General features: G+C 49.3%; 1 protein-coding gene across 1 annotated transcript in view; it reads right to left on the minus strand.

Annotated features, from left to right (window-relative positions):
• Nucleotides 1-6,706: 6,706 nt before the first annotated feature.
• COP1 (COP1 E3 ubiquitin ligase) overlaps nucleotides 6,707-12,500 on the minus strand; it is a 244,101-nt gene continuing 238,307 nt past the window's right edge. Inside the window, exon 17 of the mRNA XM_075322136.1 lies at nucleotides 6,707-6,714. Within this exon, the coding sequence (XP_075178251.1) occupies nucleotides 6,707-6,714 (8 nt within the window). The remainder of the gene's footprint in view (nucleotides 6,715-12,500) is intronic.

Here is a 12,500-nt window from a genome sequence, read left to right on the forward strand (position 1 = left end):
AGTCAGCAAGGCTCCCGCAGCACCCCTGCCTCCTGTGGCCTCACTTCACCACCGCTGCCGCCCCCTTGAACCCAGTTTTGTTTTACCCTTTATCTATAAATTTGGGGTTACGTCTTATAAAACAAACTACGGTGTGTGTAATATATATATATATATATATATATATATATATATATATATATATATATACACACACACACACACACACACACACACACACACACACACACACAGTGCAGAATTATTAGGCAAATGAGTATTTTGATCACATGATACTTTTTATACATGTTGTCCTACTCCAAGCTGTATAGGCTTGAGAGCCAACTACCAATTAAGTAAATCAGGTGATGTGCATCTCTGTAATGAGGAGGGGTGTGGTGTAATGACATCAACACCCTATATAAGGTGTGCTTAATTATTAGGCAACTTCCTTTCCTTTGGCAAAATGGGTCAGAAGAGAGCTTTGACGGGCTCTGAAAAGTCCAAAATTGTGAGATGTCTTGCAGAGGGATGCAGCAGTCTTGAAATTGCCAAACTTTGAAGCGTGATCACTGAACAATCAAGCGTTTCATGGCAAATAGCTAACAGGCTCGCAAGAAGCGTGTTGGGCAAAAAAAGGAGCAAAATAACTGCCCATGAATTGAGGAAAATCAAGTGTGAAGCTGCCAAGATGCCATTTGCCACCAGTTTGGTCATATTTCAAAGCTGCAACGTTACTGGAGTATCAAAAAGCACAAGGTGTGCCATACTCAGGGACATGGCCAAGGTAAGGAAGGCTGAAAAACAACCACCTTTGAACAAGAAACACAAGATAAAACTTCAAGACCGGGCCAAGAAATATCTTAAGACTGATTTTTCTCAGGTTTTATGGACTGATGAAATGAGAGTGACTCTTGATGGGCCAGAGGATGGATCAGTAAAGGGCAGAGAGCTCCATTCCGACTCAGACGCCAGCAAGGTGGAGGTGGGGTACTGGTATGGGCTGGTTTCATCAAAGAGGAACTTGTGGGATCTTTTCAGGTTGATGATGGAGTGAAGCTCAACTCCCAGACCTACTGCCAGTTTCTGGAAGACTTCTTCAAGCAGTGGTACAGGAAGAAGTCGGTATCGTTCAAGAAACACATGATTTTTATGCAGGACAATGCTCCATCACATGCATCCAACTACTCCACAGCGTGGCTGGCCACTAAAGGTCTAAAAGATGAAAAAACAATGACATGGCCCCCTTGTTCACCTGATCTGAACCCCATAGAGAACCTGTGGTCCCTCATAAAATGTGAGATCTACAGGGAGGGAAAACAGTACACCTCTCGGAACAGTGTCTGGAGGGGAGGCTGTGGTGGCTGCTGCATGCAATGTTGATCGTAGACCAAGCAAGTGACAGAATCTATGGATGGTCGGCTGCTGAGTGTCATCATAAAGAAAGGGGGCTATATTGGTCACTCATTTTTTGGGCTTTTGTTTTTGCATGTCAGAAATGTTTTTTTTTTCTAAATTTTGTGCAGTTATATTGGTTTACTTGGTAAAAATAAACAAGTGAGATGGGAATATATTTGGTTTTTATTAAGTTGCCTAATAATTCTGCACAGTAATAGTTACCTGCACAAACAGATATCCTCCTAAGATAGCCAAATCTAAAAAAAAAAAACAAAACACTCCAACTTCCAAAAATATTGAGCTGTGATATTTATGAGCCTTTTGGGTTGATTGAGAACATAGTTGATCAATTATAAAGAAAAAAATAAATAAATAAATAAAATCATATATATATATATATATATATATATATATATATATATATATATATATATATATATATACATATATACAATATATATATGTTATATATACACACAGATACATATTTTATATATATATACATACACACATATCTATATATATATATATATATATATATATATATATACACACATACATACAGATACATACATACATATATAGATTTAGATTTTTTTAATTCAAAGATCATTTCCTTTACACTTCACAAACTATTTGTGGTGTTAGTATATCACATAAAACCCCAATAACATATTTAAGTTTGCGGGTGTAATGTGAAAACTTTTTTGAAAAGTTCATGGGGTATGAATACTTTGTTCAAGGCTCTGTAAATTGTATTTTGTTACTTTTAGGTCACTTTTTTTCCCCCTTATTACAGTTTTGGATAACAAGCGAGAAGATGAACACAACTAATTTTGATAAACCTCCGCACAATGGAACTTTTACCATCGAGCCATGAATAATGAGGTTTTTTTTCCTCAACACAAGGCGGTTTTATTGAATCACTGTAGCCCAGTTCCTGGCTGCCATATTGTAATTAATATGGTTTGCCATTGCAGGAAGCAGAGACATGGTGTAATTACTTAGCTCGGAGGGAGAAAGGGAGGAGGTCATGTCATCAGCCATACATCATTTATGTGGGTGGGGGGGACCACTCAAAGCCAACAGGAGATCACCCAGGATGATGGAGATCTGCTACGAGCAGAACTATGCAACAGCCTTAAGTAAAAAAGGCAAATATATGCACAAAATTCAAAAGGTTTAGAAACCATGATGTTAGGTGAAAACTCGACTTTCACTAGTCTCCTTTATTTACTGGCTCAGGAATATATAAAAGATGATTAAAATGTATCAGAACAGCAAATGATGCAAACAACTGCATGATAATACGTCCCAAATTGGATCAAAGATTAAAGGGAATCTGTCAGCAGGTTTTTGCCATCTCATTTGAGAGCAGCATGGTGTAGGCAAACAGACCCCGATTTCAAGGATACATCATTTTGCTTACTGGTCGCAGCAGTTGTGACACAATCTGAGATTTTAGATGAAGCTTGTTGTAGGAGAGCAGAGAAAGCTAATCCCACCCCCACCACATCCCTGTGTACACTGTATATTGCCAGTGAGCTGCTGATCAGTGCTGGGGGAGTGGTTGGACCAGAATGCAGTCAGGCACCTAGTCCAGGCAGTGATAACCTTCTGCTGATAAAACATTCATGGTATTGAAACATCAGTACACAGCCTAAGTGACACATCCCTGAAATCATTGTCTCAGCCTCTACCTTATGTTGCTTCCAGATTACATAGAAAAAAAATCTGCTGACAGAGCCCCTGTAAACTGATCTCAGCCGCCTTCCCATCCATAGTGTGATCAACAGCTCACCCAGTATCCCAACTCATACAGAGAGGGACGCCAATCAGTCTGTGTGGGTTACAGGAGATCAGGACTCACAGACTGTGTGTGGGCAGAGGAAGAAGAATTTACAGTCTGTGTGTGTTTTTGAAGCAGGACTCCCGATTCCCCATGCGTGGGCGGAGGAAGCAGGACTCACGCTCTCCCATGCGTGGGGTCGGAGGAAGCAGAATTCCAGCTTTCCCCATGCGTGGGGTCGGAGGAAGCAGGAGTTCCGCTTTCCCCATGCGTGGGGTCGGAGGAAGCAGGAGTCCCGCTTTCCCCATGAGTGGGGTCGGAGGAAGCAGGACTCCCGCTTTCCCCATGAGTGGGGTCGGAGGAAGCAGGACTCACGCTTTCCCCATGCATGGGGTCGGAGGAAGCAGGACTCCCACTTTCCCCATGCGTGGGGTCGGAGGAAGCAGGACTCACGCTTTCCCCATGTGTGGGCGGAGGAAGCAGGAGTCCCGCTTTCCCCATGCGTGGGGTCGGAGGAAGCAGGAGTCCCGCTTTCCCCATGAGTGGGGTCGGAGGAAGCAGGACTCACGCTTTCCCCATGTGTGGGGTAGGAGGAAGCAGGACTCACGCTTTCCCCATGTGTGGGGTCGGAGGAAGCAGGAGTCCCGCTTTCCCCATGTGTGGGGTCGGAGGAAGCAGGACTCACGCTTTCCCCATGTGTGGGGTAGGAGGAAGCAGGACTCACGCTTTCCCCATGTGAGGGGTCGGAGGAAGCAGGACTCACGCTTTCCCCATGTGTGGGGTCGGAGGAAGCAGGACTCACGCTTTCCCTATGTGTGGGCGGAGGAAGCAGGACTCACGCTTTCCCTATGTGTGGGCGGAGGAAGCAGGACTCACGCTTTCCCTATGTGTGGGCGGAGGAAGCAGGACTCACGCTTTCCCTATGTGTGGGCGGAGGAAGCAGGACTCACGCTTTCCCTATGTGTGGGCGGAGGAAGCAGGACTCACGCTTTCCCTATGTGTGGGCGGAGGAAGCAGGACTCACGCTTTCCCCATGTGTGGGCTGAGGAAGAAGGACTCACGCTTTCCCTATGTGTGGGCGGAGGAAGCAGGACTCACGCTTTCCCTATGTGTGGGCGGAGGAAGCAGGACTCACGCTTTCCCTATGTGTGGGCGGAGGAAGTAGGACTCACGCTTTCCCTATGTATGGGCTGAGGAAGCAGGACTCACGCTTTCCCTATGTGTGAGCGGAGGAAGCAGGACTCACGCTTTCCCTATGTGTGGGCTGAGGAAGAAGGACTCACGCTTTCCCTATGTGTGGGCGGAGGAAGCAGGACTCACGCTTTCCCTATGTGTGAGCGGAGGAAGCAGGACTCACGCTTTCCCTATGTGTGGGCGGAGGAAGCAGGACTCACGCTTTCCCTATGTGTGGGCGGAGGAAGCAGGACTCACGCTTTCCCTATGTGTGGGCGGAGGAAGCAGGACTCACGCTTTCCCTATGTGTGAGCGGAGGAAGCAGGACTCACGCTTTCCCTATGTGTGGGCTGAGGAAGAAGGACTCACGCTTTCCCTATGTGTGGGCTGAGGAAGAAGGACTCACGCTTTCCCTATGTGTGAGCGGAGGAAGCAGGACTCACGCTTTCCCTATGTGTGGGCGGAGGAAGCAGGACTCACGCTTTCCCTATGTGTGGGCGGAGGAAGCAGGACTCACGCTTTCCCTATGTGTGGGCGGAGGAAGCAGGACTCACGCTTTCCCTATGTGTGAGCGGAGGAAGCAGGACTCATGCTTTCCCTATGTGTGGGCGGAGGAAGCAGGACTCATGCTTTCCCTATGTGTGAGCGGAGGAAGCGGGACTCATGCTTTCCCTATGTATGGGCTGAGGAAGCAGGACTCACACTTTCCCTATGTATGGGCTGAGGAAGCAGGGCTCGTCACCTAGGCTGGGTTGGGGGAGCAGAACTCACAGGCCTAGCCTATGAGTGGGCGTGAAAGGCAAAAGATGTGTGTGGGAGGTGTAAGCAGGACTCGACTTTCCAAAGAGTCTAGCCCCCTCGCCGCCGCCACCCCACCCCCCCCTCATAGAGAAACACCGTATGTGTGAGTGGACAAGGGGACACAAAAAAAAATGGATAACTATATCCTTGAATTCACAATCTCCTTCTCTACTCTGTTACTCAGATACAGGTGACGTGAAACACCGAATTGTCATTGGCAAGCAGTTCTAGGGTTAAAAAAAAAATCTACATATTTATAAGAATTATTGTTACAAAGAGCAATATTGCATTCTAATTGATTTATTGAAGTAAGGCTAGTTTCACACTTGCGTTGAACGGGATCCGTAGCATTGCGTTGTGTGACGGATGCAACGGATGCGTTGCATATAGTGGCACAACGCATGCTACAGATCATACAAAATAACGCAGTCCGTTGTAGTTTTTTTTCCTTGACTTTACACATCTGGGCATGCGCAGTTGTGTAAAGTCAGGTGCGTTAACGGAATCCGTCAAATGACGCATTCTAACGGAATCCGCCACCATAGGCGTCCATTATAAAAACAACGGACGCCTAACGGATTCTTGCAGATTGCGTTTTTTTGACACTCCGCCAAGCGCAGAAAAACGTTACATGCTGCGTTCCATCCGCCCGACGCAGCGTCAAAATAACGACGCTGCGTCGTCCAGCGGATGCAACGCAGACACTTGCGTTACAGTGCGTTGTCCATATAAGTCTATGGAGAATAGCGCAGTGCGTTAACGGACTGCGCTATTCTCCATAGTGACGGACTGCGCTGAACGCAAGTGTGAAACTAGCCTAAAGTTATCAGTGGCATAAGCTACACGCTGGTAGGGGGTCTGCTTGTCCCCCCCCTTCCCCCAACCACATAAAGATAGGCGACACTTGTTCATGGGCTCCTTTTGACATTTCCGCTAAGCCCTATTCAAGTGCATGGGGTTGAGCTGTTAGACACTGCCCATGGACGTGCTGAATTTGCAAAACCGGCATCACCCTTTTGCTCACAGATATCATGTTATATGCACGTTCCAGTCACCATTGTGTGTATGAGGACGGTTTGATACACCGCTATTTATTTTCTCCTTTTCAATCGTAGCGAAACATCCGTCTGATGTCATTTTCATAAGATAAAAGCCACATCCAAGTGACAAGATGCGCTTCCTCCGGAGCTTTGCCTTGAGCGAGACAACAAAGTGGGACCACTGATGAGTAACCGCAGCCATCACACTAAAGCGCGGCGCTCCTACGATCGCCCTAAACGGTTAAACCGTCCACGTCGTGACCTGCCAAAAGGCACACATGAACACTCGCTACTCCGCACCGCAAATACATATTGATTCCTTCAATCAGAACACCAGAAGAACTGCAGTAAAATGGGAAGATTAAAGCCGGCAGCGGAGTCTTTCAAGAGGGGAATGATGTCTAACCTCTTACACCGACTTAGCCATTAGTAGAGATGAGAAGAATACGGGGAAGTATAAAGGTGCTCTCCTATAATGTGCGCTCTGCAGAAAGCTTTAGAATAAGACGCGGACATGAAGAACATCTCAAAACCCTAAGAAAAAAAAAATAAATAAAAAAGGCTATATCCTTACTCAATCCTGCTCCAAATGACCCGTTCTCCTTGTAGCCTTCATACCCCCTATGGATATGTGTAAGCAAATGAAACAAACCTCTGCCTCCTGGCACCCGGCCTGGACACGATGTGCCTACACGTGCTCGCGGGGCAATCGTTCTCCATCCCTTTCGGCGTCGTTCCTTGGCTAGCTAAAATTAGTTGCTTAATTATTAATTGATTGCTCTGACACAGAGTGTTCCGTGAATGAGTTTGGCTCGCTCGGCGCCCTCTTTTTCCCTACATGCACATCAATTCGAGCGATCTTTATGCTACATTTATTCCCCCACACACACACACACTCCCCCCTATCCCTCCCTTAAAACTACAAAAAGATTGGAACGGTGCTGTAAGCATTAATGGGAAATTCTACAGAACAGCTGGCCCAGCTTTAAAGAGACAGCGCCGCTTCTCCGCCATATGGGCCGTCAGACAGGAAGATTAAAGAAAAAGGAGAAAAATACCATCTGCGTTGAAAACAAAGTAGAAAAAAAAATAAATATTGGGCATTCAAAAAAAAAAAAAAATATTAATACGTGAAATTAATGAAAATGCGCTTCAATAATAGTGTACATCAAAGCACAACTTATGGAAAGTGCGAGATAAGAGAATGGATGGTAAACGGTAGAAACGACGGAGAATCGCCGTCCGACTTATCAAAGGCAGCAGCGGGGAGGATGACTCTGTGAAGAGCGCCCAGCCACGGAGTGTTCCTCACCGAATGGGACCGCTTGATTGTTAATTGCACAGAGCTAGGTGAAGCAGACTTCACAAAAGAATCCTCGGATTGTGAAACGGAGCACAAGAATGAGGCCGCAACATTTAGGGTATGTGCGCACGTTGCGTACTAGCCCAGCACCGTAAAAGGTGCGCTTCAGAGCGCAGCTGAAAAGCTGCGTTCTGAAGCGCATGGTGCCGGCGAGAACGTGCGCTCTGCCTGCAGCTCCTCCCATAGACAGAGCAGGGGCTGCCGGGAAAGCGCACGGAAGAAGTGACATGTCACTTCTTTTTGCGCAGCGCTTCGGCAGTAGCCGAAGCGCTGCGCTCTAAAACGCCACGTGCGCACGGCCCCTGCACAATCTCCATAGATTGTGCAGGGGACGCAGGATGCATGCAGTTACGCTGCGCTACAAAGCGCAGCGTAACTGCATGAATTTACGCAACGTGCGCACATAGCCTTAAGGAGTTCTGCCCATCTCGTGACGCAGCAGCACATAGTTCGGACTTGACGACGTTTTGCCTTGCTGACCCTTTAAATCAATACATTAGGACATTGCCAGAAAACCCGAAGTTTGAAGTTGACTGCTTGTTTTTTTTCAATGTTTCTTGCTGCTGAAATGTATTTTGCATGACCCTTTATGTTCTGACAGCCATCACTCGGGAAATGCAAAATATGGGTATACGATACTAAAACCATTCACACCCACGACAAAAAAAACCCCACAAACTCCATTAGGCCTCTTTCATACATTTGTGCAAAACACACATTTTGCACGGCCTGTGGTCTAGGCACGTATGTATGTGTGTGCGTGTGTGTTCAGCGTGTGGTCAGTGTGCTCTTCATGTAACATCCACATAAGGCTGGTTTCACATCAGCGGTATTCTGCCGGATCCGGCACAAATGCGGTACAGTTCACTGGCATCATGGCAAGCTCCGGTCACATGACCGCATGTGACCGGAGCTTGCCGCGATGCCTATAAACTGTATTGCATTTGTGCCGGATCCGGCAGAATACCGCTGATGTGAAACCAGCCTTAGGCCCCTTTCACACGTCAGTGATTCTGGTACGTTTGTGCTTTTTTTTTATACGTAAAAGAATCACTGACATACGTAGCCCATTATAATCAATGGGTCTGCTCACACATCAGTGATTTTTCACTGAACGTGTCTCCGTGCAGTGTGCACCCTTGGCCGTGATTCTGCACGGAGATATGTCAGTTTTTTGTCTGGTATCACTGATGACCCACGGACGGATATGAAAAAAGAAGGGATGCACAGCCCAGAGTAGACCAAGGAGTGCTGCCCTATGTGTGGCGGCACACTATGGTGTGATCCGTGTGTGATCAGTGAAACACGTACAAGAAAATCGCGGACATATTAAATATTAAAAATTTTCAACTTACCTTGCCTGCGATTCGCTCTGGAGCCTCCACTCTCGGCAGCTTGTGCCTGGCTCATGAATATTCATGAAAGCGGGAAAACTGTCCAGGAAGTAGCTGCAGAGAGCGGTGGGCGGACGCTGGAGAACCGAGGAGATCAGCACCATGGACAGCAGAAGTGAAGGCAGGTGAGTTATGTCCATATGCAATCACGGATTGCACATGGACAACCCACGTGTGCCGTGAATCACGGAACACGGAGGGACATGTGCGTGTTTTACACGTCAGTGAAGAACGTCAGTGTTTTTCACTGACGTGTGAAACGGGCCTAACACACGGACGGCATGAACTTCTATACTTACCTGTCCATGGTGTTGCTGTCCCTGGCGCTGCAGCTGCTTCTGGTCCTTGGTGCAGTGAATATGCAATGAGCATAATGAGCGGGGGTCGAAAGCAAGTGACAGCAGTGCTGGGGACAGGTGAGTATAGAAAATCATTTTATTTCACAGACACGTGCTTTTCTCCGGTACATGTCACACAGAGCACATCAGTGTGCGGGCCGTGCGATCCGTGTGACACCTATGCTGCCGGAGGAAAAAAAACGGACATGTCGCCGAGTGTTGCACACGGACACACAGTCCATAGGAAAACACGGACGTGTGCGCAAACCCAGTGATTTTAACAGGTCTACGTGTGTCCGTGTTTCCAGGACGTGTGAAAACAGAAGTCATACGTACCGGAGACACGGATGTGTGAAGGAGGCCTTAGAGGGAACCTGTCAGCAGGATTTTGCTATCTAATCTGACAGCAGCATGATGTAGGGGCAGAGACCCCGATTCCTGCGATATATTTCAGTTTACTGGGTGCAGCAGTTGTGACACAGTTTCCTCTGATGCAGATCTAGCAGAACTCAGACTGCTGAGCCCTGTATAACCCCTCCCACACTATTGATTGCCAGCTTTCTGTGAACACTAGAAAGCGGCTAATCAGTGGTGTGATTGGACTAGGATGCACAAGACACATTCCTCTAGTGATAATTTCTTGCTGATTGTATTGAAACCGCAAGACACAGCCCAGTAAGTAACATTGCTGGAATCAAGGTCTCTGCTCTTACATCATGCTGCTCTCAGACTACATAGCAAAAACCTGTTAACAAAAAGATTGAAAAGAATTTGTATAATCACAATTAAACATAAATAAATCGCCTGTGTCTCAGAAGCTCAGCCATGTTCCGTCTTCTGCTCACAGTCCTGAATACAAACAAATGGCTGCAGCAGGAGCCTCCCCCTCTGCCCTGTCTGCAGCAGGAGAAAAGATCATTAGGTCGGACCACATAAATAAACTCTGCCCCTGATCATTAGGTTGGACCACGTAACTAAACCCTGCCCCGCAGCAATTTCAAAACTGAAAGGTTAATAGACCAGCAGGACAATAACCCCCTAATTTTCTGTAAGACTTTCAGGAGAAAGCAGAAAATCCTGTAGACTGACAGTTATTAGGGGCAAAATTATCTGGTGCTTATTTTTAAGTTTCGGGTTTCTTTAAAACAAAGGTTTCCAAGATGGGCCCCACTATAAGAATAGTGGAAATAATAAGAATGAACACAAAACATAACAAAAGCTTTAAAAAAAAAAAAAACAAATTAAAAGAAAAAAAAAAAAAAAATAGGATGACAAAATAAGCTTTAAAAAAAAAAAAAAAATATATGCTTTGATCAGAGTTCAAACAGCTAGTTTCAGCTATAACTAAATATATATTCAGCAGGTCTATTGTCTAGAGCAGGGGTGGGGAACCTCCGGCCCGCGGGCCGCATGCGGCCCGCCATGACCTTTTATGTGGCTTCCGGGCAGATTCCCGGGGGAGGCAGTGCTGGACTGGTGCTGTCACCGCGGTTTGCTGCCGCCGGCCCTTTAAATCCACACATTGCTGTTTGTGCTGCAATGTGTTCTCCCGTCGGCCAGTGCAAATTGTGGGCGGGTCCACAGCAGCCTCACAGTTTCTAGCCTTGTGTGTCCGCCCCCTGCCCTCCGGAGATCAGTGCCTGCCTTCTCCTTCAAGTTCTGATGCAGTGTGTCCGGCTCCTGCACTCCGGTGATGTGAGTGCAATGCTGCTGTGAGTCCAGCGCCGACCCTCTGCTGCTATGTGCCCTGCCCAATGCTTTGTGCCTCCCCACACCAGTTCTGTAAACCTTCTCCCCCAGAGTTGCATGAAACTCTCAGCGCAGTGTGGCCCCCAATGTCCTGTGTGCACCCCTCCCCCAGTCCTGTGTGCAGCCCATCACCCAGTAGTCCTGTTTGCACCCCCCCCAATCCTGTGTGCACCCCTCCCCCAGTCCTGTGTGCACCCCCCAGTCCTGTGTGCACCCCCCCCAGTCCTGTGTGCACCCCCCCCAGTCCTGTGTGCACCCCCCCCAGTCCTGTGTGCACCCCCCCCCAGTCCTGTGTGCACCCCCCCCAGTCCTGTGTGCACCCCCCCAGTCCTGTGTGCACCCCCCCCAGTCCTGTGTGCACCCCCCCCAGTCCTGTGTGCACCCCCCCCAGTCCTGTGTGCACCCCCCCAGTCCTGTGTGCACCCCCCCAGTCCTGTGTGCACCCCCCCAGTCCTGTGTGCACCCCCCCAGTCCTGTGTGCACCCCCTCAGTCCTGTGTGCACCCCCCCAGTCCTGTGTGCACCCCCCCAGTCCTGTGTGCACCCCCCCAGTCCTGTGTGCACCCCCCCCGTGATGTCTGTGCAGCCCCCCCGTGATGTCTGTGCAGCTCCCCCCAGTGATGTCTGTGCAGCCCCCCCCAGTGATGTCTGTGCAGCTCCCCCCAGTGATGTCTGTGCAGCCCCCCCCAGTGATGTCTGTGCAGCTCCCCCCAGTGATGTCTGTGCAGCCCCCCCCAGTGATGTCTGTGCAGCCCCCCCCAGTGATGTCTGTGCAGCCCCCCACAGTGATGTCTGTGCAGCCCCCCACAGTGGTGTCTGTGCCTCCCCACAGTGGTGTCTGTGCCTCCCCACAGTGGTGTCTGTGCCTCCCCACAGTGGTGTCTGTGCCTCCCCACAGTGGTGTCTGTGCCTCCCCACAGTGGTGTCTGTGCCTCCCCACAGTGGTGTCTGTGCCTCCCCACAGTGGTGTCTGTGCCTCCCCACAGTGGTGTCTGTGCCTCCCCACAGTGGTGTCTGTGCCTCCCCACAGTGGTGTCTGTGCCTCCCCACAGTGGTGTCTGTGCCTCCCCACAGTGGTGTCTGTGCCTCCCCACAGTGGTGTCTGTGCCTCCCCACAGTGGTGTCTGTGCCTCCCCACAGTGGTGTCTGTGCCTCCCCGCGTGTGGTGTCTGTGCCCCCAGCCCCGCGTGTGGTGTCTGTGCCCCCAGCCCCGCGTGTGGTGTCTGTGCCCCCAGCCCCGCGTGTGGTGTCTGTGCCCCCAGCCCCGCGTGTGGTGTCTGTGCCCCCAGCCCCGCGTGTGGTGTCTGTGCCCCCAGCCCCGCGTGTGGTGTCTGTGCCCCCAGCCCCGCGTGTGGTGTCTGTGCCCCCAGCCCCGCGTGTGGTGTCTGTGCCCCCAGCCCCGCGTGTGGTGTCTGTGCCCCCAGCCCCGCGTGTGGTGTCTGTGCCCCCAGCCCCGCGTGTGGTGTCTGTGCCCCCA

Source organism: Anomaloglossus baeobatrachus, chromosome 8 (genome assembly GCF_048569485.1).
Source record: "Anomaloglossus baeobatrachus isolate aAnoBae1 chromosome 8, aAnoBae1.hap1, whole genome shotgun sequence".
Classification (NCBI taxonomy): domain Eukaryota; kingdom Metazoa; phylum Chordata; class Amphibia; order Anura; family Aromobatidae; genus Anomaloglossus; species Anomaloglossus baeobatrachus.